The 27,755-nt window shown below is 34.3% G+C and overlaps 1 protein-coding gene, 2 non-coding genes and 1 pseudogene across 3 annotated transcripts; 1 reads left to right on the top strand and 3 right to left on the bottom strand.

Moving 5' to 3' along the window:
* Positions 1-2,469: 2,469 nt before the first annotated feature.
* Positions 2,470-4,226, top strand: LOC111421508 (fructose-1,6-bisphosphatase 1-like). Its single transcript, XM_023054677.2, has 5 exons — positions 2,470-2,772; positions 2,824-2,862; positions 2,922-3,113; positions 3,176-3,320; positions 3,370-4,226. The coding sequence occupies exons 1-5, from the start codon at positions 2,546-2,548 to the stop codon at positions 4,210-4,212; spliced, it is 1,446 nt and encodes a 481-aa protein (XP_022910445.2). The 5' UTR covers positions 2,470-2,545; the 3' UTR covers positions 4,213-4,226.
* Positions 4,227-8,572: 4,346 nt separating this feature from the next.
* LOC111420255 (ADP-ribose glycohydrolase OARD1 pseudogene) lies at positions 8,573-12,122 on the bottom strand (annotated as a pseudogene).
* On the bottom strand, positions 9,873-9,943 carry TRNAG-GCC (transfer RNA glycine (anticodon GCC)). Its single transcript has one exon. It is a non-coding gene; the product is annotated as a tRNA-Gly (tRNA).
* Positions 11,747-11,817, bottom strand: TRNAG-GCC (transfer RNA glycine (anticodon GCC)). Its single transcript has one exon. It is a non-coding gene; the product is annotated as a tRNA-Gly (tRNA).
* Positions 12,123-27,755: the final 15,633 nt, after the last annotated feature.

Consider the following 27,755-nt stretch of genomic DNA (forward strand, 5'->3'; position numbering starts at 1 on the left):
CTTTTTTTAATAAATTAATTGCAATTGAATCAAAAAATTAATTTTTAAAACTATTATTTCCCAGCCATCTATGGGTTAATAATCTAATTCGTTTTTAATACAGATTCCTGTAATGTCTTGAATGTGGTGAACACAAATTTGATATCTTTCAGTATTTAACCATCTTCAAATACAAAATAAAGAACGTTTTTTAGAAATTCTTTCCACTGGGTTATTTGCTTTCGAAGCGGAGGAGATATATAAAACGATTGCGGCTTAAAAACACTCCAAGAGAGTGAGTGGTTATTAAGAATTGAGATCAGCAAGGTTTTTTTTTATTAGAGGAGCATTAGGTACGTCATCTTAAATATGATATGAAATAATACTTTATCAACAAATTCTGGTTAATTTATATCTTTTTAAAAGTGTTATGCAAGAACCATACCCTATTATGTAATCTAGGACAATGAGGTTATGTTAATGTTAACCACATTTATTTATTTATTGATTCGATTAAGATTTCCTGTTTTTATTATTTAAAATTTGTTTTTATTTAATTTATATATACTTTTTTTGATAGATTAATTGTAATTGAATCAAAAAATTAATTTTTAAAACTATTATTTTCCAGCCATCTATTGGTTAATAACCTAATTAGTTTTTAATACAGATTCCTGTAATGTCTTGAAGTGGTGAACACAAATTTGATATCTTTCAGTATTTAACCATCTTCAAATACAAGATAAGGAACATTTTTTAGAAAATCTTTTCACTGGGTTATTTGCTTTCGAAGCGGAGGAGATATATAAAACGACTGCGGCTTAAAAACACTACAAGAGAGTGAGTGGTTATTAAGAATTGAGATCAGCAAGGTTTTTTTTTTATTAGAGGAGCATTAGGTACGTCATCTTAAATATGATATGAAATAATACTTTGTCAACAAATTCTGGTTAATTTATATCTTTTTAAAAGTGTTATGCAACCTATTATGTAATCTAGGACAATGAGGTTATGTTAATGTTAACCACGCTTATTTATTGATTGATTCGATTAAGATTTCCTGTTTTTATTATTTAAAATTTGTTTTTATTTAATTTATATATACTTTTTTTGATAAATTAATTGTAATTGAATCAAAAAATTAATTTTTAAAACTATTATTTCCCAGCCATCTATGGGTTAAGAACCTAATTAGTTTTTAATACAGATTCCTGTAATGTCTTGAAGTGGTGAACACAAATTTGATATCTTCCAGTATTTAACCATCTTCAAATACAAAATAAAGAACATTTTTTAGAAATTCTTTCCACTGGGTTATTTGCTTTCGAAGCGGAGGAGATATATAAAACGATTGCGGCTTAAAAACACTCCAAGAGAGTGAGTGGTTATTAAGAATTGAGATCAGCAAGGTTTTTTTTTATTAGAGGAGCATTAGGTACGTCATCTTAAATACGATATGAAATAATACTTTATCAACAAATTCTGGTTAATTTATATCTTTTTAAAAGTGTTATGCAACCTATTATGTAATCTAGGACAATGAGGTTATGTTAATGTTAACCACGCTTATTTATTTATTGATTCGATTAAGATTTCCTGTTTTTATGATTTAAAATTTGTTTTTATTTAAATTACATATACTTTTTTGATAAATTAATAATAATTGAATCAAAAAAGGAATTTAAAAAAATATTATTTCCAGCCATCTATGGGTTAATAATCTAATTAGTTTTTAGTACAGATTCCTGTAATGTCTTGAAGTGGTGAACACAAATTTGATATCTTTCAGTATTTAACCATCTTCAAATACAAAATAAAGAACGTTTTTTAGAAATTCTTTCCACTGGGTTATTTGCTTTCGAAGCGGAGGAGATATATAAAACGATTGCGGCTTAAAAACACTGAAAGAGAGTGAGTGGTTATTAAGAATTAAGGAATTAAGAGTTAAGGTTAAATCTCGACGTAATCTAGTTCAGCAAGTTTTTTTATTAGAGGAGCATTAGGTACGTCATCTTAAATATGATATGAAATAATACTTTATCAACAAATTCTGGTTAATTTATATCTTTTTAAAAGTGTTATGCAACCTATTATGTAATCCAGGACAATGAGGTTATGTTAATGTTAACCACGCTTATTTATTTATTGATTCGATTAAGGTTTCCTGTTTTTATGATTTAAAATTTGTTTTTATTCAAATTACATATACTTTTTTGATAAATTAATAATAATTGAATCAAAAAATGAATTTAAAAAAATATTACTTCCCAGCCATCTATGGGTTAATAATCTAATTAGTTTTTAGTACAGATTCCTGTAATGTCTTGAATGTGGTGAACACAAATTTGATATCTTCCAGTATTTAACCATTTTGAAATATAAAATAAAGAAATATAAGTTGTAAAAAATGCTTTATTAAAGCTTAATTTATCAGCATGATATAGAATGAATCAGTGTAGGTCAGTAATTTCTTAATATCACCATAGTTTCAAGAAATATTCAAAATTTTTGTCAGATTATGATTGATTTTTTTGATAATTTATATACAATTTAATTTTTTTTAACTATGGCAGATGAAGAAGGTGAACAACCAGCTGAAGATGCACCCCCTACAGAAGATGCACCACCTACAGAAGATGCACCACCCACTGATGATGCACCACCTATTGAAGATGAACCACCAGTTGAAGGTGAACTACCAGTTGAAGGTGAACAATCAGGTGAAGGAGGTGAGAAAGTTGAAGATGATGAAAATGCAGAATTAATCGAAGGAATTGAAGGAGATTCAAACACGTAATATTACTAAAATGACTCTAAAATAATCCTAATGTTAATTTTTTTTAGTGCAATGGCGAATTGTATTTGTGATCAACCAGATTTGTGGTATTTAAACCTTTTTTTAATCTTAAAATATCTCTTAAAACATCTCCCTCTTTATGCAGGGATGATGATGACGATGAAGAAGAAGAAGATGCACCCAAAAAAGTTATTGAGAATATAACAATGACTCGTTATTTATTAAAAAAACAACAAGTTGATGATGCAAGTGGTGAACTCACAAGACTTTTAATCTCGATTCAAACGGCTGTTAAATCAGTTAGTCACGCTGTAAGAAAATCAGGAATTAGCGATTTGTATAAACATGGAGAAAAAATTAGGAAGAAAAAAAAATAAATATTTCTTTTTATATATTTAGATTTGGTGCGTATGGAACAAAGAATGTCCAAGGAGAAACTGTCAGTAAACTTGATAAACTAGCAAATGACACGCTTATTGATATAATTAAATCGTCGTTTGCTGTTTGTATGATTGTCTCTGAAGAAAACGATGAAATTATTGAAGTAATCTTTTTTAATTTATTATTATTATTATTAAACGATTCGTTTTTAGGTTGAACCAGAACGAAGTGGAAATTACATAATTTGTATAGATCCATTAGATGGTTCAGCAGGTGTCGATAGTTTAACCACAGTTGGTTCAATTTTTGGAGTTTATCGCAAACAAGACGATGACCCACCATCAGAAAAACACGTTCTTCAACCTGGCAATACTTTAGTAGCGGCCGCTTATGCACTTTACGCAAGCGGAACCATGATAGTTTTAAGTACCGGAAACGGAGTCGATGCTTTTATGCTCGATCCATCCGTAGGCGAATTCCTTTTAATCGATCAAAACATGAAAATTCCCGATCGCGGTAAAGTTTATTCAATAAACGAAGCTTACGAATTAAAATGGGAGGACGCAATAAAAGAATACATTCAAACCAAAAAAGATCCATCGAAAGGAAACCCTTACGGCGCCCGATATGTTGGTTCTATGGTTGCTGATGTTCATCGAACGTTGAAAAACGGAGGGATTTTTATGTATCCAGCTACTACTGATTATCCTAATGGAAAATTAAGATTACTTTATGAGTGTATTCCGATGTCTTTTATCGTTACTCAAGCAGGTGGATTAGCCAGTAATGGAGAAATGGATATTTTAGATATTGTTCCTAGTGAGAAACATCAAAGAGTGCCGATTTTTTTGGGTTCGAAAGGGGATGTTGCTGAATTTTTGGAGGTTGTAAGAAAATATAAAGGTCCTGATGATAATGTTGATACTCCTGAGAATGCTGAAAATCCTGAGAATGCTGAAAATCCTGAAAATGCTGATAATCCCGAAAATCCTGAAAATGCTGATAATCCAGAAAATCCCGAAACCGTTGATAATCCAGAAAATGCTGAAGAATAAATATTTTAAATCAATTCTGTTTTTAAATTTGAAGTTTTACAAATACTATGGATGAAATTTTTATAAGTTTGGTAAGTATTAACTAGGGGTATTCCCCGAGTTGTTTATACGATTTATAAATCAAGAATTTTAGTTCTAGTTTTAATTGTTATTCACCGCTAGATTGTTATACAGTCTGTCCGTAAAGTAACGGATATAGCCGATCATTGTAAACGATTTATGGAAGAATCCCTGAAACGGGTCTAAAGATTTAAATTTTTTGCAATTGTTTAGTGTAGATTTTAAATTTTTTCCGCCATTTTTAAGCGAGTTATGACGTCATCGGTATTTTTTTCAAATGGCAATCCCCCATTTTTATTACGGAATATGAAATAAGATTTTTTTCTGAATCTAATACAGTCAATATTAATATTGCTTACATAAGAAAATTTTCGAGAAAAATTACTTTAAAGTTTAACTACTTCAGATTTGTTGAGATGATGAAAATAGCAGTAGCCATGAGTAACTATGGTAACCAATTATTTTAAACAATTTCCTAAGTGTCAAAAACTGATTTAGTAAGTAGTTGACCTCTTTAATACAACATATCCTGATCGCCAACTCATCTCTCGAAGCATTTCTCGAAGTCTGGCCTACTAAATGTTGCAAGAGAAGTTCAACAAATCGTGGTTTTGGCTGGGCAAGAAAACCCTCATGTTACTATAGGGAGTATTGGGTCTAATTTCGACATTAGTAAATCAACGGTTCATAACATTTTAAAACCCGCAAAATATATTTCCCATAAAGTAAATCTGATTCACGAGCAATGAATCGTAGTTTTTGCAACAACAATTTTGCAACGATGACGAAGACTTTGTAAAAACATAATTTTTTCGACGAAGGGATATTTACATTGAGACAAGTAAATAGACAAAGTAGCACTACCCAAAATGCAAATTAGCCAAGAAAGTCGCACACCTAATATCCGCAAAAGATTTGAGGAAACCTTAACTGGAAAGAGATATTTACTTTTTTTCAAAGCGATGTCATTCCTTCCATCCCGATAATGTTGACACAACTCAATTCCAACGGCAATTATTCCAACAAGATGGTGCGCCACCATCTAGAAGCTTTACTAAATCAGTTTTTGACACTCAGGGAATTGTTTAGAATAATTGAGTGGTGTAGATGCAAAACTCACATTCTCCATTTTCTTAAGATATGGAGTTAAATATATCACCGTGTTGGTCTTGTTAAAGCGAATCAAATTCTGATAGCAGTTTACAGCAAAACTTACAGTTTAACACCACAAAACTATAGTGAAAATCGCGTTTTGAAACAAAAGTCACATTATCCAACAGTTGTTCTGCTACAAAATTCACATTCTCCATTCCAACCAGTCACAGACCGTGTAGCAAAAACAAGTAGGCGTCTTTGCCCTCTGTTTATGTTTTCGTCGACCTCACAATTTAAATTAACCTGTTGCATTATTATTACACAAAGTTATATAGTGCATAATGAATCAACTAGTGCAACCATCAACCGGATGAACAAGAAAAAAGAAAAAGGCTCCTGAGAAATGGAAGCGAAACGAAACCAAATTAGCAAGGTTAGCATTATAGTCCAAGGCTAGTTCTATGTTTTATACTCGGCTCTTTCTTTCTTTTTTAGGTACTCAGCAAACAGTTTACCAGCATTTCCATCTTGCAACCACAAATTTCAGTGCTTAACAGTGTCCCTACAAGATATAAGGAGATTTCATCAGAACTTCTACTTCCAAAAAGAAAAGATTTGCCAAGACAACTTTATTTTAAAGTTTACTTCATCAGTTGATATTAAGAGAAGGAGATCAACTTCTGGACGCTACAAAAAGCAGTCCTTAAGAACCAAATACTTTATAGGCTCTAAAAACAAATCAATGATACCAGTATGTCTTAATACATTCTTAGGTGTTCTAAAAGTTTCAAGATTTCGAGTGAATGGTATTTTAAATCTTTTTAGACAAACAGGTCAGCTTTCTAAAGAAAACAGAGGGGGTGACAGGATTTCAAATAAATATATACCTAAGAAAGAGAATGTTATGCGTTTTATAAACACATTCAAATGTTCAGAGCCTCACTATTGCGCCAAACATACAGGTAGAAAATACCTTTCTGCTCAGCTAAATGTTAAAAAAATGTGGAAACAGTATAATAGTTCGCTCACAGAGGATCAGAGTGATTTAAAAGTAACACAATGGTACTTCAGAACTATTTTTAACACGGAGTATAATGTTGGATTTGGTTCACCAAGAGTTGACGTTTGCTCTACCTGTCTACAGCTAGATGAACAAATAAAACATACCTACTCCAACATTGAGGACAGACAGAAGCTTATGGTTGAAAAACGTATTCATAAATTGCGTGCTAAAGCTTTTTATGCAGCATTAAACAACACCGACCCTAATGTTTTTATGTTAAGCTACGACTGTCAAAAGAACTTACCATTACCAAAATTGCCTGACCAAGCCACGTACTACAGTAGGCAAATATATTTAAACAACTTTACTGTAGTTAAGGGAAATTCGAAAAGTAGACTCAATCCAGAAAATGTGACAGCTTACATTTGGACAGAAAACGAGTTTAAAAAAGGATCCAACGAAATTGCTTCGTGTGTTTTTAATACACTGTTAACAACCGAAATGGAAGTGCCCATTGATACAGTTCGATTAGTGTGTGATGGATGTGGGGGTCAAAATAAAAACTCGATAGTTCTAGCCATGCTTTGTTTCTGGCATTCCAAACATGCACCAAAAAATATCAAAAAAGTGGAGCTCTTTTTCCCTGTAACAGGCCACAGCTTCCTTCCCCCAGACCGAGTATTTGGAATCACCGAAAAGGCTACAAGGAAAAAAGAAGTGATTTACAAACCATCAGAATACATTGATATTATTAGTAAGCAATCCAAGGTAGTAAATGTTGGTGTTGATTGTCAGGTTTTTGATTGGAAAAAAGAAAAAGAAACTTTTATGATCAAACCTGCTAAATTTCATTTTAAACTAGGAGCCTGCAAAAGAATAATTTTGACAAAAACCAATCAAAAGAACGTACTCGTTAGAGGAGAGTACACATACAAATCCGACCTTGGAGTGCCTAAATCTATAGCAAAGCCTGGTAAACAGTATTTAAATATGAAACCAACTATTATCCCTAGGTCAAACGCAATAAAGCAATCCAAAAAAGTTGACGTCAACAACTTATTAAAGAAACATTATGGGGATCAGTGGAGAGAGATTGAAGATTTGGTATTTTGTAAAAATATTATTGATGGCGCTGAAGACAATGAAGAAGATGAGCCAACATGTGAGCCGACAGAAGAAGTCAATATCTTTAATATCTAAAAATATTAGCTTACCTCTACTTCCAAATTATATTTTGCAATAAAGTTAGTTCATTATAGCTAATGCATTTACTTCCTTTGTTACCAGTTGATTCCAAGATGTGATACTGTTTTGCTTCAAAACTAACATTATCCATGTGAATTTGTTACAAAACCCACATTTGACCATATTTTGGCTCAAAACTCACATTTTACCAGTTTGAAAATAAAATTACAAAAAAACCTCTTCAACTAAAAGGTTTGCAGTGCAAGTAAAGAGTTTATTTGGTTACAAAATTTAAATTAAAAAAAAATTGCAGTAATACTACTTGAACTTCAATACGTCCTAGTTTTTTACGTTTTTCCGAAAATTTGGAAAAGTGGAGAATGTGAAATTTGCATCTACACCACTCAATTGGTTACCATAGTTACTCATGGCTACTGCTACTTTTATCATTATACAAATTTGAAGTAATTAAACTTTAAAGTAATTTTTCTCGAAAATTTTCTTATGTAACCAATATTAATATTGACTGTACTAGATTCAGAAGAAAATCCCCTTTCATATTCCGCAATAAAAATGGGGGATTGCCATTAAAAAAAAATATCACCAAAAAATTTATATCTTTAGACCCGTTTCAGGGATTTTTCCATAAACCTTTTATTATCATTTTATCGCCTCTATCCGTTACTTTACGGACACACTGTATATTGTTATTGACCTAACACTAGATCTAGAACTAGAAACATTCGGGTTTAGCCGAACGTCTCTCAAGACGGCTAAACCCGAATGATTCTAGTTCTAGGTCTTGTGTTACTTCTAATGATAGTGCTAGTGTAAAACTAGAACTAACAGTAGATCGAGAACTAAAAACATTCGGGATTAGCCGCACGTCTCTCAAGACGACTAAACCCGAATGATTCTAGTTATAAGTCTTATGTTAGTTCTAGTGATAGTGCTATTGTAAAACTAGACCTAACACTAGACCTAGAACTAGAAAGTATCGGGTTTAGCCGTGCGTCTTCAGACGCAGCTATAAGTCCATTCTAACCCATCTAAACCACATCCTATTCTTGGGAGCGCGATTTTTTTAACGCCCTTATCCAATGTTCTCTCATTCTTCTTAAAGATCGAAACAAAGTTTCGTATGTTGGTTTTCCATTTGAAGATCGTTTTGTTACTAGATAGTAAACGTATCTTTTATCAACAAGCAAAGTTGCAACATCACCTTGTCGTATTCTTTGTTCCAGTAATTCATCAACCCTTTTAAATTTGTTCCTAAGAAATAAATAATTAATTTATATGATAAATAAGACAATAAATAATACCTAAACTCGGTAGCGATCCCATTTCCCATATTCATATCTTCTGCTACACAATGACCAAGGGCATATTCATCATCAGCACAAAATAAATCCCCAAATGTTTCGATAACATTTTCAGTTTCTTCATCGTTATTAAACTTATTTGAATCCCAATTATCAAATTCCCTATCTCGTTTCTAGTTCTAGGTCTAGTGTTAGTTCTAGTGACAGTGCTAAGTAGAACTAGTTAGTATTAGATAGCGCTAGGTTGTTGTATATTGCTATTGAATTAACACTAGACCTATAACTAGAAGCATACAAATTTAGCCGTCCTAAGAGACGTTCGGCTATACCCAAATATTTCTAGTTCTAGGTCTACTGTTAGTTGTAGTTTTCGCTATATTACGGTTTTACTGTAAATTAAAATCTGTCCAAAACGAAGAATAATAGATTCGTTGGGTTAACGCGCGGGTTCTAATTAAATTATGAAATTTTTGGGTGTGAGGGTGAAATTGATGAAGATGGATTGTTAATTTCGAAACGTGTCAAAATAATAACATCTCTCGTTTCCATTTTGGGGGTGTTGTTTGTAATTAAATTCACCGAATTCAATTCTCTTAATAGTTATTGAAGTACCTATTAATTTAAATTTTTTTGAATTCTCTTAATAGTTATTGAAGTAGGTATTATAATTTGAATTTTTTTGATTTGTCGCAAGAAAGTTTTGATTAATTCACTCGGACTTAATGATGAACCGGGAAAAGTAAAAAAATAAATATTTTTTTCTTCCGAATTCGTTCGAAACTCTACGGAGAACTTATTTGGGAACTTGAAATTTTCTCGTTTGTGTCGCGCGTAAAACTTTCCGGTCTGAATTAAAATCTATCCGTTGCGAACTTAACATTCAAATTAAAAAAGTTAAAAGGGAACTTTTTTAATACTTATTAAAAATTTTATTTTTAATAATCTATGTTAACTTTTAATAATAAAGTTTATATTTTAATAATTAAAAAAAAAAATGCATCGGCCGGGAATCGAACCCGGATCGCCCGCGTGGCAGGCGAGCATTCTACCATTGAACCACCGATGCTGACATTTTACGCTGTTTATGTCTGATTAATCATTATTTGCATTAACCTAAAAAACTTAAATCATATCTTTATAATTATAAAAGAATGTTACTTTTATTAAAGTCAATGACACATTTTAAAAAATCGATTTATTAAAAAAACACTGATAATTATATATAAGGGTGTTGTGTATTTAGAGGTTGGTACCCCTTTTAATTTTTTGCCAACTTCATGGTGACGCTTTTTTTTTAAATGTCATTATTAACGGTGGAAATTCGTTATTATTAAAACGGTTCATTTCACAAGGTAAGTGCAACAATGAGATTGATATTTCTTTTTAGTTTTTAGCAGCAAAACCCGAATTAGGATCATACTTTATCAATTTACACCTAATCTATGAATCCGAAAGAAATTGATGGTTGTTGAGCTTCTTCTTTGATACATATATTGGATATTAACGCTTCAAAAAGTAATAAAAGTTACGATAAGATGGTAGAAGATATGACGGTATATGCACTATACTTTTTTTTTTTAATTCGGAAGAGTAAAATGAACTTGAAGGAAGGAAAGTGAAGTGTAACTTTTCAAAGCTATTTTTTGGCGGGAGGTTTAAAACTTAGGTAAGTTGTAGTTACGAATTTAATTACTTATTTGTTTAAACATAATAAAAATCAGGGCGTACCTACTTACTTTGTCTCACATAAAATGTAACATGTCAATATATTTTGACATAACACTAAAACCTCGATATAACGGATTAATATGGAGAAGGCAGTGTACGTTATAGTGCAATAAAAATATACAATAATCTAGCGCTAAATAACAAATAAAACTAGACTAATATTAGCACTAGACCTAGAACTAGAAACATTCCGTTTAGCTGTACCTCTTTTAAGACGGTTCGTAGCGCTACTTAGCATAAAATATCACTATGTAGTATATTTTTATTGAACTAAAACTAGAACTAACACAAGACCTAGAACTAGAATCATTCGGGTTTAGCCGTCTTGAGAGACGTGCGGCTAAACCCGAATGATTCTAGTTCTAGGTCTTGTGTTAGTTCTAGTGATAGTGCTAGTGTAAAACTAGAACTAACACTAGACCATAAACTAGAATCATTCTAAACCTAGAACTAGAATCATTCGGGTTTAGCCGTCTTGAGAGACGTGCGGCTAAACCCGAATGTTTCTAGTTCTCGGTTTAGTGTTAGTTCTAGTTTTACACTAGCACTATCATTAAGTGCACTATCATTAGTAGCACTATCATTAAACTAGAACTAACACTAGACCGTGAACTAGAAACATTCGGGTTTAGCCGCACGTCTCTCAAGACGGCTAAACCCGAATGATTCTAGTTCTAGGTTTAGTGTTAGTTCTAATGATAGTGCTAGTATAAAACTAGAACTAACACTAGACCTAGAACTAGAATCATTCGGATTTAGCCGCACGTCTCTCAAGACGGCTAAACCCGAATGTTCATCATTCGAGAATCATTCGGGTTTAGCCGTCTTGAAAGACGTGAGGCTAAATCCGAATGTTTCTAGTTCTCGGTCTAGTGTTAATTCTAGTGGCAGTGGTAGGTAGCGCTAGTTAGCATAAGATATTACTATGTTGTATATTTTTATTGAACTAAAACGGAGTAAAATGACTAAACTGAGCTAAACTTCACAGCAACCCTTTTTTTTGGCGCTTCAATTTGAATACACTCCTCTGAATTAAAAAATAGAGTATAGAACACTCCGGAATCTTATATTTTGTTGATCATATATAAAATTATTTTAGATAGAATCCTAAACTATGCATTAAGAGATGATTCTAAAAGAATGCATCGGCCGGGAATCGAACCCGGATCGCCCGCGTGGCAGGCGAGCATTCTACCATTGAACCACCGATGCTGATGATCAATAACAGAATTCACCTAGATCGTTGCTTTAAATAACCCAATTATTGTCACCTCTAAATACAACACTTTCTATTACAGTATCAATTCATCTACGTTAGATTAAAAACGTTAATCTAAAACATTAACGAACACATTGGTGATTATAATCGTATTTTGATACGGTCGAAAATCGATTAAGAATAATATCATTGTGTATTCCACGCAAAATGTACGTTAACGTAAAAATGGAGGTAATTTAAGTCTAAACTACATTTATTATTCACTGGTTTATCTACTGCGTTTTACTTTTAAGGTCATTTACATTCCGTCTATAGTTATTTCATTTTTATTATGATTTATTAATTTTGATTTCGGTTAAATTTGAAACAGTTTTTCGAGTATTTCAAAGCGGTACATACTGACCTAGAGGTCACGAACTTAAAGGTGAAGTAAACCGTCACAAACATTCGCCCCCACCTCATCTTACCACCCGCGGAATCTGGCACAAGATCCCTTCAACTCCTTTTTTCCACCCGTTACTCACACATACAACTTTTCCCCACCAAAAGATTATTGTATCCCCCCTTTTTCTTTATGCTTCTTATAGGGATTTAAATGTTAGTTTGTTTGTGTACTAATTAAGATTAAATATTATTTTTCCTATTTTTTTTTTTTTAGTACATCTCACGCATCTAATTCGTATTGCACCGTGGAGTTGACGGGGGTGATATGGTGGTGTTTTGAGGGATGAGAGTCAGTGGGGGGTTCACTACGAACACCGAGTATTGTAGTATACATAGTAAGGGGAGGTAAATCTAGGGTTGGATGGAGAGGTGTAGGGGAAAGGGGGAAGGGCTTGCGTTGGGGGTGAGTAACCCGCTGCGGCACAGCATCGGGGGCGGCCGAGCGCCAGGTGAATGACCGCCGCCGACCCAGACCGACACACGTATACCGATCGATCGATCGGCCGTTGACTGCACCCGGGTGCGCACTGCGCCGCCACCCGGGGGCGTCGGCAGCAGCGTCGGGACGCTCTTCCGGGTACCGTGTCGGGGAGTTTCCGCCAGATGACGCCTACCCCCCGTTCTCGTTGAGTTTTACCGGATGTTCTCTTGTTGTTTTTCCAAAAGAGATACTTGATTAACTTTTTTTCTCCTACATTTTACATTATTTTTCTTTAAATATAATATACTTTACTAAATTAGTTATCTAATAAAGACACACAAATTATATTGATTAAACAAAAAAAATGTTAGCGCATTTTTCCCGTCTTACGTTCCTTTAGCCTAAACTCTAGACGTTGATTGATGTTCGTTTTCCCCTTTTCCAAAATGTAATTTTCGTGGGTTCACATCGGAAAGGTTGGGTTAAAATTCGGACGAAGGAGGCTGATGTTGCTAAACTTCGGGAACGTTCTAAATTCGTACCGGATGACGGTGCGCGTTTTGACGAAGTCCTTCGTCTTTTGTCGTCGAATTCCTCCCTCCAAAATGAGTAAAAAATAATAAAAAATGATCCTTCCATGATATATAATCTTAATAAACATTTTTAAATCTAAAGAATTCCTTATTCTCAACTAAAATGACACTTTCTTTTTTTTTGGTGTGTTAAGAAAAGTGTTATCGATAAAATTACACACCAACGGCTTTTACATATATAATTGCGATGATTTAGGGTTATTTGGTGCAATTTATTGTTTAATGTATTCATAGGTTTCGTGAGTTTCATATGGGAAAGCTTATCACTGTGTAATTAATCGTTCTCGGTTTGCATGTGTTTAATATGTGGACTATGTAGATGTTCAAACTTGCGCGAAACGTTGAGTTTTTGTCTCTTTGATTCATAAATTTAATAATACACAGACAAACACGTATATATTGTTCCTATTATTGACAGAATGACCATTCTCAGTTTGCAATGAGTTAGTGAGTGAGTTTGAGTGGCAGCAAATAAGTCTATATGGTACAGGTTCCACTAGATTTGAAGATGGTAGAAAGATATTTGTTGGTTTGGGGCTAACAAGTAATCAAAATACAGTTGAAAACCGGAGGATGAAAGTAGAAATTCATACTGGTAAGACACTACACTACCTACTTGAACCACCTAAGTTTTAAATAATAAAGAGATGAAGTATCTGCGAAAAATAGTAAAAACCAGAAGAGACACAGTACATCAAAGAAGAACAAAGCTACAATCTATGGTTGCAACGAAAATGTTTAATATGAAACCAGTAGGAAGAATAGAGGAATGGAGACCCATTGCCTATGTTCATTGAACTAGTTTGAATGGAGGACAAGAAGAAGAAATCAGTTCATCTTAGTACTAAATATAAATGTTGAAATCACTACAAGTTATACTTCCGAAAACTCGTAAGGTGTTGGATTTAGAACACAGAGTTACCAAAGCATGTAAATCTTTATAAGCAGTACATGATTAATGACGAAAAAATGCTAATCATGTATGTGACGTCACGCTCCAATGTTGTAAGTATAGGGAAAGTGACCAACTTAAATCTGGGGGGCTAAAAAGTTACTAGATTTAGGTTGATATTGGAAAAGTAACTAGATCTGGTAACTTTTTAAATAAGTAACTAAGGTAAGAAAAATGTTTTAAGAATTACATCAAACTATATTCTATTTTATTCGTTAATCTCGTTCATTTTTATATTTATCCATCTTAAATTGAGACCTAACATCATTTATTATACAGGGTGCCCATTATGTATGGAATATAGTATATATCTCGGTAAATGTTGACTTTATAAGAATACATTTTATACAAAAGTTGCTTAATATTTTATTTGCCATAATAAGACTGCATTCAATTGTTTTTAAGTCAGAAAACAAATGAGTAACGACTAACACTTGAATTTTTTTAAATGGCAATGTACCCTTTCGTTAGGTTCATTTGATAGAGATTACTTTTCTCTTTACGATGACATAAAATTTTTGAAAATTTTTGAAAAAGATGTAAAAATTGTTTATTAATAAAAATTAATCAATACCATTAATCTAGATATCCGAGATCGTCAAGTACCTCGAATTATTACCGTAAATTAAATGTACATACAAAATAAAACAAATAAACGACAAATTAGTGTAGATCTCTAATAATTCGAGTTACTTCGAGGTATTTGACGATCTTGGATATCTGGATTAATGTTATTAGTTAAATTTTCTTAATAAACAATTTTTACATCTTTTTCAAAAATTTTCTGATATAAGGCTACTAAAATTTTACGTCATCGTAAAGAGAAAAAAGATCTCTATCAAATGAGCCTAACGAAAGCCTAACTAATGAGCCTAATTCGTTACTCATTTGTTTTCTGAAATAAAAACAATTGAATGCTGTCTTATTATGGCAAATCAAATATTAAACAACTTTTGTATAAAATGTTTTTTTATAAAGTTGATACCTACCAAGATATATACTATATTCCATACATAATGGGCAGGGTATATAAATTAGTGTCTCCAGAAGATTACAATACATAAACAGTAGCAATAACAATAACAAAGGTTTCCCCAGCCACTTCCTGCCTCCCCTATCCATTTTCTCTATTTTGCCATCTCCCCTAGCACCTGCCTACAGTACATTACCTCCTCTCTCAGCTCATTACACTCCACCAGCAGATTGTGTAAAAAATCACAGCCTTCCCTCATTTTCCATCCAATCTATTGGCCCTTGCTACATCTAAACCTAGTCATCAAGTACATTGGTAGCCACTCTACTACAATCTGTGATATAAGAAATAGTCTAAGTATTGCCCCAAGTATCATGAACAATACTTAGGACGACTCACCTCCAGTACCTGGTCTGCACATCAAGCTCTCAAACATTTTATACATCTTTTACTGTATAGACAATACGGTTATCTTTTGCCTTTGTCAGGAAGTGTTCCACGTCATTCCAATCTCATGACACCTACTTCTCTATGTCCTATATTCCTCCAAGTCTCCTTCCATTTCCTTGCTAGTCACATTTAACCTTCTGTTTTGGAATTATTTCTCCTTCTGTAGATCCATCCTCCCAAAGATTCCATTATAATCTCAATACTGATAAATGTAATTGTAATTGTTGATGATATATCTGATATATCATAGCTGACAACACTTGATACATGTTGTCAGCTACACCTCTCCCAGAATTAACTATCAGATTTGAAGATTTGTGGCTCTCCATCCAGGTTGGTGATAAAAAAGGGCTATTGAGTTGTGTCTATCTTCCTCCCAGTGATATGGTTCCTTTTACTATGTTCCTTTAACAATTGCAACTCTTAAGTGAGAGTTTTATTGTATACAATTTTACAATTTTTACATCATTTAAAATACTATTTTCACCCTATACTCTCCTCCTCCATTTCCACACCCTGGGCTCCTCGGCCCAATTACCCCTCATCGATCTCTTGCCCTCATCTCCCTCTCCCACAATCTGTTTCCTGTCTAAACCCCTCACTATCCACACAAAACCCCTATTCTTCCGCGTCACCACCATCCCTTTGTCTCCTCACCCCCACAACCCCTCTCATCCATCGCTTCCCTCTCCCAAGATCTGCCCTTGGTCCATCTCCTCCTCCCTCAACTCACTGCACCCATTCAACATATACTCCAACGTCTCCCATTCCTCCCTGCTACATCAAACTATAAAATAATGCTTTATTTGTAGAGTTGCAAATTCAACGGTTTATCATATGATTAACGAATGTAATGATACAGGAAAAGCTATGAGTCCCAACCAGATAGGAAGCAGAAGTTTATAGGTTCAAAGGCACTGTGTTAAACTTCGAAAGCATGCCGATTTCTCTGGCAGCTCTAAAAGACTATAGGGCATCCCGTCTATAAAGTGTTCTAGTGTTATGCTTACACTCTGCCGAAGTGTTAATGTTAACCCATGCTCAACTCCCAACCTGGAGGGTTAACCTGCATCAATAAGTATCTAGAAACGATATTTTTATATATACAATATTAACACATTATGATAATTATACATGTATACATAGAATACATAGAGATGGCGTTATGTACACATTATCGACACTGTTCAATTTGAGATTCAACTATCGTTACGTGTACCAATTGAATCTACATTACATTGTTAACTTCGTAACAACAGTTTGATCAATTTGTAGCCCGTCAATCAATTCCAGTGTATTACCATAATTTACGACGCTGCATCCTTTGGTATCATGTATATATAACGTGTCAATTCCAAATCTACTTCATCTAAATTACTATACATCAACACTTCAATACGACCTGGAATTAGAAGAAAAATAGGCATAAAATAAGTGGGTTTGATTATTTTTGTTGTGATTTACGAAGATATATTTATACCGATACAAAGTTTTCGTTGACGCAATCTTATTAAAGTGGCCGACGTTATTGACCGAGAACTCGAAACGGAGAGCGCGTGGTCCAGTTGCCAAAATGATTTTATCTGGGGCAGAAAAAGGTTTCGCCGCCGACCGAAATTGTCTACAAGCAGCCGTAAAAACGCGTTTTATGGCCGTGTTAGCTTTACGACCGAGCGCTTTTATTTTCTTCATTTCGCAGCTACCATTTCGTCCGGGTTTACTTTATTTCCTTTTCAGAATTGACCGAATAGTTAACTCAATTTCATTCTAAAATATAATAATCATATTTTAAATAAAATTATTGAAAGACATTTTTTATTATACACAAATCTTGATATAACTGATTAATATCGGAAAGGGAGTCTTCGGTATAACTAAAAGTTCGTTATATGAATAATTTTAATGCACACAAATTCAGACATTTATACACATCGCTGCATTTAGTCTACGTGGATTTATATTTATACCAAGGAAGGCAAAATTTAACTGGATTCATATATTCCAGGAATAGGTGAACAGCTTGAAAGCCCGTTTGTGACGTCAGTGCGGAATAATAATTAATACTAAAATTAACACTAGTATTAGAACTAAAAGTTTTTGTTCTACTTTTAATTTTAGCACTGAATAACAAGTAAAACTAGAACTAACACTAGACCTAGAACCAGAAAGTTTCGGGTTTAGCCGTGCGTCCTCAAACGCACGGCTAAACCCGAGTATTTCTAGTTCTAGGTCTAGTGTTGGTTCTAGTTTTTGTTCAATAAAAATATACAACATAACGATATCTAGTGCTAATTAACGCTGTTTAGCACTGTCACTAGAACTAACACTAGACCTAGAATTAGAAACATTCGGGATTAGCCGTTCGTCTCATAAGACGGCTGAACCCGAATGATTCTGGTTCTAGGTCTAGTGTTAGTTCTAGTGATAGTGCCGGTGCAAAACTTGAACTAACACTAGATCTAGAACTAGAATCATTTGTGTTTAGCCGTACGTCTCTTATGATTGCTAAACCCGAATGATTCTAGTTCTTGGTCTAGTGCTGCATTACACTTAAAACTAGAACTAACACTAGACCTAGAACTAGAAACTTCAACTTTTTTATTCCTTCTGTGAATATGCAAATATTTGTCTGAACCAGAGAATTTTCGTTTTGAATCCAGGACTGCCATTCGGCAGTACAATCTGGTAGTAATCTTATCAAATTTGACGGCATTGATAGCACAGTATCAGTGCTATAGTGTCTTTCGCAACCCATTGGAAGAACATGTCGGAACAGTTTTAAGCATCTTGCTTAAACCTGTAAATGGTGGTAACATTTTTTTTTAATTAAATGTTTAATTAAAAAAATTAATTAAAATGGTGGAGGAGCCGGTATAGGAATAATAAATTTTAATAAAGTTATTGTTTCAATATAAGTAATCTATATAGATAATCCCATAGAATTTGCGTCAAAATAACAACAGCTCGGTTTGTTCTAGTAGTTTCTCGTTAGTCTCCGTTCCAGTTTCATTTCAGAATTTATTCATTGTGGCCTCGATGAATAAATTCTCCGGTTGTCGTGTTTCCGCACAGCTCTTCTCGTAATTAATACCGCGCGTTATCTCTCCCAACTCTAACCGTATAAAAAAAGTAAACAAAAATAACGAGAACGTGTAAATAAATGAATAAAGGGGAGGCGAAAAGGATTTACCTGGACTAGATTTGTCTTAATTTCGCGAGACCGTCATGCGGTTGCCTTCGGGGAGGAAGTTGAAAAACTGTTATTTTCCCCGCGTGGTCCAAACCGGAACTGGAAGAGAGAGAAAAAAATGGGAAACGTCGGTTTTAATCTGGCAGCTTCGGATGGCAAAAAGAACTCTTTGTCTGCGTGGAAAACTATGTCATCTCGTTAATAATGTACAATATAGCGTTATCTAGGGCTTGCTAACACTATTACTAGAACTAACATTAGACCTAAAACTAGAAATATTCGGGTTTAGCCGAATGTCTCAAAAGACTGCTAAACCTGAATGATTCTAGTTCTAGGTCTTATGTTATTTGTAGTGATAGTGCTAGTGTAAAACTAGAACTAACACTAGACCTAGAACTAGAATCATTCGGGTTTAGCCGTCTTTAGAGACGTGCGGCTAAACCCAAATGATTCTAGTTCTAGGTCTTGTGTTAGTTCTAGTGATAGTGGCAGAACTGGGCAAACTACTTGAAAAAAATAGTGGAGTATAACTACTATTTCTAACTATTTTCACCAAAAAGTAATTAAACTACTTTTAAAATATGGTACTTAGACTACTAACCTAGTAGTTAAATAATACTTAAAAAAGTAGTTAAATATCTAATAAACTACTTTATTAACTACATAATAAAATTCACTTTTGAGGCCTAAAAACCCAATGCCGTACCTACAACTACAAAATTGCATAAAAAGGAGAATTATCTACGATAATAAATAAATAAATGCAAAATAAAATAAGCATCTTTTTATTATACAGGGTGTCTCAAATGTTTTGAATATAGCCAATAGCTTCGCCATTTGTAGTTTTAAAGAAAAATGTTTCAAATAAACAATTCTTTATTAGCTGTGTTGCATTTTTTGGCGATACTTGCTTGTTTACATTGTTTTTTTGTTTTATTGCTATGGCAACCAACATTGTTATTTTAAATGGGATGCATATGTTTTTGCACATTTTAATAGTGGATACATCGCTCTACACGATGAACATATCAAATCATATGGTTGTATTAGAAAATGCGTTCTCTGAAAATATTAAATCAGCAAATTACAATTAAAGTAGGCGCCGAAATAACGTGGCAGCTTTAAATGTCAAAAAATTGACAGTTGATGCATTTTATATGATTTGATATGTTCATCGCATAGAGGGACTTATCCTCTATCAAAGTGTGCAACCCATTTAAAATAATGTTGGTTGCCATAGCAACGAAACAAAAAAAAATACAATCAAGCAAATATTACCAAAAAATGCGCCATGATTAATAAAGAAACTTGTATTTGAAACATTTTTCTTTAAAACCACAAATGGCGAAGTTATTGGCTATATTCCGGACATTTGACACACCCTGTATAAAGCTTATTTTAAAGGTAATTAGGTTTCTAGTTAATAGTTAACAAGTGTGTGAAGTGTTATATATAAATTATGCTTAAAAATCAGATTCTTTTGGCGGCCTGTGTATATAAGTACATACTAGATATTTGGAAGTACTTAAACTGTCTTAAAAGTAACTAAATTACTTAAAAGAAATTAAAATTAACAAAAATAGTTAGAATACCTAAAGTAGCTAACAATGAGGAGTTAACTACTTTCTGCGAATATTTTATGCTTGCATAAAATAATCGAGTACTAATAGAACAAAAGTAGTTAGAATACAACTACTTTTACACAAAAAGTAGTTGACTACGTAGTTAACTACTTTTGTTGTTAACTACTGCCCAGCTGTGGATAGTACTACTGTAAAACTAGAACTAACACTATACCTGGAACAAGAAACATTCGGGTTTAGCCGAACGTCTCAAAAGACGGCTAAACCCAAATGTTGTTAGTTCTAGTTTTAGTTCATTAAAAATATACAACAACCTGGCGATGTATAACAAATAAAACCTGCTCGCTGCAATTAATACATTTTGTAAAATGACATCAAAGATGACTTTTCAAAACATCTGATTCAATTGATAATGCATCAGGATTTCTAACCAATCCAACTAAATCTATTGACTGTGAGTTTATTATAGATATAACCTAAGCATAGTCAAGGTGAGGAAAAAAGACATTATGGCAAACCAGATTTGTCTCATGTTTCTTGGAAGGAACTGGGGTGTTAAACCACGAAGACTCAGTGAGGATTTCAATTCGGGTTTCAAAACAAAACTAACCTATCCTAACATTCCTTCACGCTATAATTGGAGTTTCTTCACGCTATAATTTGGGTTCAAAAGAAAGCCGACATTCCTTCACGCTATAATTAGGGTTTCAAAACAGAACTTACCTATCCTAACATTCCTTCACGCTATAATTGGAGTTTCTTCACGCTATAATTTGGGTTCAAAACAAAACCGACATTCCTTCACGCTATAATTAGGGTACCAAAACAAAACTAACCTATCCTAACATTCCTTCGCGCTATAATTGCAGTTTCTTCACGCTATAATTTGGGTTCAAAAGAAAACCGACATTCCTTCACGCTATAATTAGGATTTCAAAACAAAACTAACCTATCCTAACATTCCTTCACGCTATAATTGGGGTTTAAAAGAAAGCCGACATTCCTTCACGCTATAATTAGGGTTCAAAAGAAAGCCGACATTCCTTCACGCTATAATTAGGATTTCAAAACAAAACTAACCTATCCTAACATTCCTTCACGCTATAATTGGAGTTTCTTCACGCTAAAATTTGGGTTCAAAAGAAAGCCTACATTCCTTCACGCTATAATTAGGGTTCAAAAGAAAGCCGACATTCCTTCACGCTATAATTAGGGTTTCAAAACAAAACTAACCTATCCTAACATTCCTTCACGCTATAATTGGAGTTTCTTCACGCTATAATTTGGGTTCAAAAGAAAACCGACATTCCTTCACGCTATAATTAGAGTACCAAAACAAAACTGACCTATCCTAACATTCCTTCACGTTATAATTGGGGTTCAAAAGAAAACCGAGATTCCTTCACACTAAAAGAGGAACCCTTGCCTGGTATGCTGATGATTCAAAGACAGTTGGATCTGGAGTAGGTATTGGTGGACCAAATAATTATCCCTCAGCTCGGAGATAACCGTTTTTCAAACAGAAGTTCTTGCTAAAAAGTTCTACACCGTTTTTGAACCTGAAAAAGGGACAGAAAGGTGCATCGATAATGCTGGACAAGCTGGCCAAAGAGGTAGCGAAAACACCTTTTATTGGACCCCAACCCGGTTGTGGACTACAAAAAGGCCACTTAAAACAGGTAATCAATAGTTGGGAGATGGTTCTATGCCTCGGCAAAGGCCATGCGCTCCTAAAATACTATCTGTTAATCATAGTGCAAAAGCGCGCCTATGCGAAAGTTTAGTACTATCAATGTTTAATTATGGCGATGCATTGTATACACCCTTTCTGTCCTATGCATTGAAGAGGAAAATTCAAAAGGTACAAAACACCTGTATCAGACTAATTTTTGGGTTGAAACGCAGAGATCACGTCAGCTGTAAGCTGCCGGTTTTAAAGTGGTTGAACATGCAGGGGAGAAGAATGTTGCATGCTGTAGGTTTTTACCATAAATTACTCACTCTACATAAACCAGCGTATCTTGTAAAAAAGTTGTCTTTTCGGGGTGACGTGCACTCGGTTAATGTGAGGTTTAAGGGAAGGCTATCTCCACCAATATTCCACACTATAAGTTTTAAAAAATGCTTCTCATACCAGATATGCAAAGTAATTAATGAGCTCCCTTCTGGTTGCGCATTGACAGAGTGTGGGTCTGCCGCCACCGCCAGGAGGCGCTATGCTGATTTTCTGTTTGGGCAGCAGTGTTCGCAATACCTGTAAATCTCTTAATAGCCACAGATTTTGCTTTTGCGTTTGAATGTTTTTGTAATCTTTTTGTTCTACCTAAATTTGTTCTTAATTTCTGGGGAACCCTTTCGAGTACTGACATGGTATCGATAACGACTTGTTGTGGCCTTTGGTAGTATTCACCTAAGTATTATATGTTAAAACTTAGTAGTTAAAACTCTTGTTTTGTTTATAGCTTTATACCGTTGTCGCGATTCTTTTTTTTTTATATTTAACACGCTATACTGTTTTTTCTCTTTATATACTTTATGGTGAGGTGGAAGAACAATATATATTGAATCTCACCATAAGATTGATCAGTTGTTTATTGGAAACCATTTTTAGTTGTTTATTCTGAAGTGTAGTACATTGTGATCAATAAATATTATTAGTATTATTATTATTATTATTATCTCTTCCACATTGGACAAGGTGAGGATCAAACTTGTGGACTTTGCAACGACGAGTCAGAAACGGCTGAACATATGCTGTGTAATTGCGTAGTGTTAGTTCTAGTAGCAGTTTTAGGAAGCCCTAGTAAGCACTAGATAACGTTAGATTGTATATTATTAACGAACTAAAACTAGAACTAACACTAGATTTAGAACTAGAAACATTCGGGTTTAGCCGAACGTCTCTTTAAACGTCTAAACTCGAATGATTCTAGTTCCAGGTCTAGTGTTAGTTCTAGTTTTAGTTCGTTAATAATGTACAATCTAGCGTTATCTAGTGCTTACTAGGGCTTCCTAAAACTGTCACTAGAACTAACACTTGACTTAGAACTAGAAACATTCGGGTTTAGCCGAACGCCTTTTTAGACGGCTAAACCCGAATGATTCTAGTTCCAGGTCTAGTGTCAGTTCTAGTTTTAGTTCGTTAATAATGTACAATCTAGCGTTATCTAGTGCTTACTATAGTTTCCTAATACTGTCACTAGAACTAACACTAGACCTAGAACTAGAAACATTTGGGTTTAGCCGAACGTCTCTTTAGATGGCTAAACCCGAATGATTCTAGTTCTAGTCTAGTGTTAGTTCTAGTTTTAGTTCGTTAATAATGTACAATCTAGCGTTATCTAGTGCTTACTATAGTTTCCTAATACTGTCACTAGAACTAACACTAGACCTAGAACTAGAAACATTCGGGTTTAGCCGAACGTCTCTTTAAACGTCTAAACCCGAATGATTCTAGTTCCAGGTCTAGTGTCAGTTCTAGTTTTAGTTCGTTAATAATGTACAATCTAGCGTTATCTAGTGCTTACTAGAGTTTGCTAATACTGTCACTAGAACTAACACTAGACCTAGAACTAGAAACATTCGGGTTTAGCCGAACGTCTCTTTAAACGTCTAAACCCGAATGATTCTAGTTCCAGGTCTAGTGTCAGTTCTAGTTTTAGTTCGTTAATAATGTACAATCTAGCGTTATCTAGTGCTTACTAGGGCTTCCTAAAACTGTCACTAGAACTAACACTAGACTTAGAACTAGAAACATTCGGGTTTAGCCGAACGTCTCTTTAGACGGCTAAACCCGAATGATTCTAGTTCTAGATCTAGTGTTAATTCTAGTGCTTTAGTTTTAGTTATTATACATTGCTTGTTGTATATTTTTCTTTAAACTAACACTAGATCTAGAATATCCTAATTTCTATGGCCAAATAGCTATGGCTATTCCTTTCGGCCAATGTTTATGCCGAAAATTTGAAGTGATTCTAAAAATCTATGTAGGTATTCATTGATCAGTACTTATCCCTGGAAATACTAGAAACGACATGGAAACTCGACAGATTTTTTTCTGTATGGTGTCTCTTTCTCTTCATAGTATTATTATTAGAAGTTGAAAAACTGTTATTTTCCCCGCGTGGTCCAAACCGGAACTGGAAGAGAGAGAAAAAAATGGGAAACGTCGGTTTTAATCTGGAAGCTTCGGATGGCAAAAAGAGCTCTTTGTCTGCGTGGAAAACTATGCCATCTCGGTGTGTGAACAATGTCTGTCAGAACAGACGATTAGTTGTTTGAAAAATGAATGGAACGGTTGGGGTATTTTTCTGAATTAAAAATGTAGTCAAAGAAATTTGTTGTTTTTAACAAAAATTGTTTCTATCCAGAGTAGTTGTTCAATATAATATTTTATTTATACGGTTTGTGGTGGAAGGGTCGAGAACCGTTCTCGTTTATTTATGGAAACGATTGCAGCGGAGCGGTCGTCGTCAGTGGTGGCGGCAACGACGAGGTCTGGGTAGGGGTTGGTTGCAACCCCCGTCTCGTTGCTGTGTGCTAGGAATCAAACGGCGCGGCGGTGGCGGCGTCCGTGGTGGCTCTGTAGCTCGCGTTCGCGTACGAGATATTGATTCTGTCTGTACCAAAACGACGAATAAGCGCTTTTAAAACGAGAACTCAGCTCGGAGATCTGCCTGGGAACAATGCACCAAGTTTGTTGGAGGGAATCCACTTCTATATCTATTTAAAAAGAATCAAATAGTAATCGCCAATTTATTAAAATATCATTTTACATAGACAAATTTATTTTTATCCTGACCTATTTCGTAGAAAATTAAATTTCTTCTCGTAACAAAGATGATGTATTTTTAAAGAGTCTTCACATGAAAGGACTCTAAATATTTCATTGAACGTCCCGGTTAGATTGTATTTCTTTGGGAAACGAGGCGTCCCTCGAGATATAGCCCCTCCGAAAAATTTCAAATGTCGAAATCGATGGGGAAAGCTTCGGAATTTCCATATTTTCAATTTTTGGGGGTTTCAAATAATACGATGAGACAAGAAGTTGATATTGATTTTTTTCTTCTACATAAACCACTGAAAATAACATCCCTCTTAGTTACAACTGTAATTGCACACCTGGGAATGATTGTAAATCTTCGGGGACGTCTTAATTTCCTTCTAGTTCCCGTTTCAAACAAAACTTTGTTAAGTTATGAGAGTTAGTTATGTTCAACAACTTTGCGAGTGATGGTAAATTTAATTATAAACGATAAATATTTTCGTTATTCAATATAATTAATATAGATACAAATTAACGATGAGTTTACATCGGGTAAATGAAACTTAATACAATTAGCTAGCACGAACTCAAGCGTTGATTAGTTAAACACGCGCGCTGTAACCTATTAACGTTGGAGTTTATTGCTAATTTATTGTTTAGGGCTTTACTTGAAACTCTATTATTGGACTTGTGAAGAGACGTAGGCGGACGTGTTTCGAAACTGTTTGCTAATTGGAAATGTGTGAAACAGATGCAACTCCATCCTAGAAATTGTTGATGCATTTCTTATCCAATTTTCAAAATTTACCGAGTTGCAATAAATTCAACTTATTACTACATCAACAGTCCAAAGGGAAAAAAGCTTTTTTCTCTAATTCGAATTTACACTTTTTTCCCGTTGGAGACATCACAAAGGACAACATCATTGTCGTCACATAAAACATGCAAACCAAATTTAAATATTTATCGAGAGCCGTAACAACTTTATTCGCCTCGTACAAACCGAGCAAATACAATTACGATCCTCAAGCTTTCGTCCTCTTCAGTTTCGCTGTCATCGTGACAAAGCAATAAAAAAAAATTATACAGTAAAAAAACTCGATATAACGAACTAGTGTTCATTTTAGTTTTACTTGATATTCAGTGCTAGATTGTTGTATATTATTATTGAACTAAAACTAGAAATAACACTAGACTTAGAACTAGAATCATTCGGGTTTAGCCGTCTTTTAAGACGTTCGGCTAAAAACGAATGATTCTAGTTCTCGATCTAGTGTAGTGTTAGTTCCAGTATTACACTAGCACCATCACTAGACCTAGAAGACCTAAAACCAGAATCATTCGGGTTTAGCCGTCTTTAGAGACGTGCGGCTAATCCCAAATGATTCTAGTTCTAGGTATAGTGTTAGTTCTACATAGTAACAGTGCTAGTGTGAAACTAGAACTAACACTATACCTAGAACTAGAATCATTCGGGTTTAGCCGTCTTTAGAGACGTGCGGCTAAACCCAAATGATTCTAGTTTTAGGTATAGTGTTAGTTCTACATAGTAACAGTGCTAGTGTGAAACCAGATCTAACACTATACCTAGAACTAGAATCATTCGGGTTTAGCCGTCTTTAGAGACGTGCGGCTAATCCCAAATGATTCTAGTTCTAGGTATATAGTGTTAGTTCTACATGGTAACAGTGCTAGTGTGAAACTAGAACTAACACTATACCTAGAACTAGAATCATTTGAGTTTAGCCGTCTTTAGAGACGTGCGGCTAAACCCAAATGATTCTAGTTCTAAGTATAGTGTTAGTTCTACATAGTATCAGTGCTAGTGTGAAACTAGAACTAACACTATACCCAGCACTAGAATCATTCGGGTTTAGCCGTCTTTAGAGACGTGCGGCTAAACCCAAATGATTCTAGTTCTACATAGTATCAGTGCTAGTGTGAAACTAGAACTAACACTATACCCAGCACTAGAATCATTCGGGTTTAGCCGTCTTTAGAGACGTGCGGCTAAACCCAAATGATTCTAGTTCTAGGTATAGTGTTAGTTCTACATAGTATCAGTGCTAATGTGAAACTAGAACTAACACTATACCTAGAACTAAAATCATTCGGGTTTAGCCGTCTTTAGAGACGTGCGGCTAGTGTTAGTTCTACATAGTAACAGTGCTAGTGTGAAACTAGAACTAACACTATACCCAGCACTAGAATCATTCGGGTTTAGCCGTCTTTAGAGACGTGCGGCTAAACCCAAATGATTCTAGTTCTAGGTATAGTGTTAGTTCTACATAGTATCAGTGCTAGTGTGAAACTAGAACTAACACTATACCCAGCACTAGAATCATTCGGGTTTAGCCGTCTTTAGAGACGTGCGGCTAAACCCAAATGATTCTAGTTCTAGGTATAGTGTTAGTTCTATATAGTATCAGTGCTAGTGTGAAACTAGAACTAACACTATACCTAGAACTAGAATCATTTGGGTTTAGCCGTCTTGAGAGACGTGCGGCTAAACCCAAATGATTCTAGTTCTAGGTATGGTGTTAGTTCTACATGGTAACAG

Source organism: Onthophagus taurus, chromosome 3, assembly GCF_036711975.1.
Source record: "Onthophagus taurus isolate NC chromosome 3, IU_Otau_3.0, whole genome shotgun sequence".
NCBI lineage: Eukaryota > Metazoa > Arthropoda > Insecta > Coleoptera > Scarabaeidae > Onthophagus > Onthophagus taurus.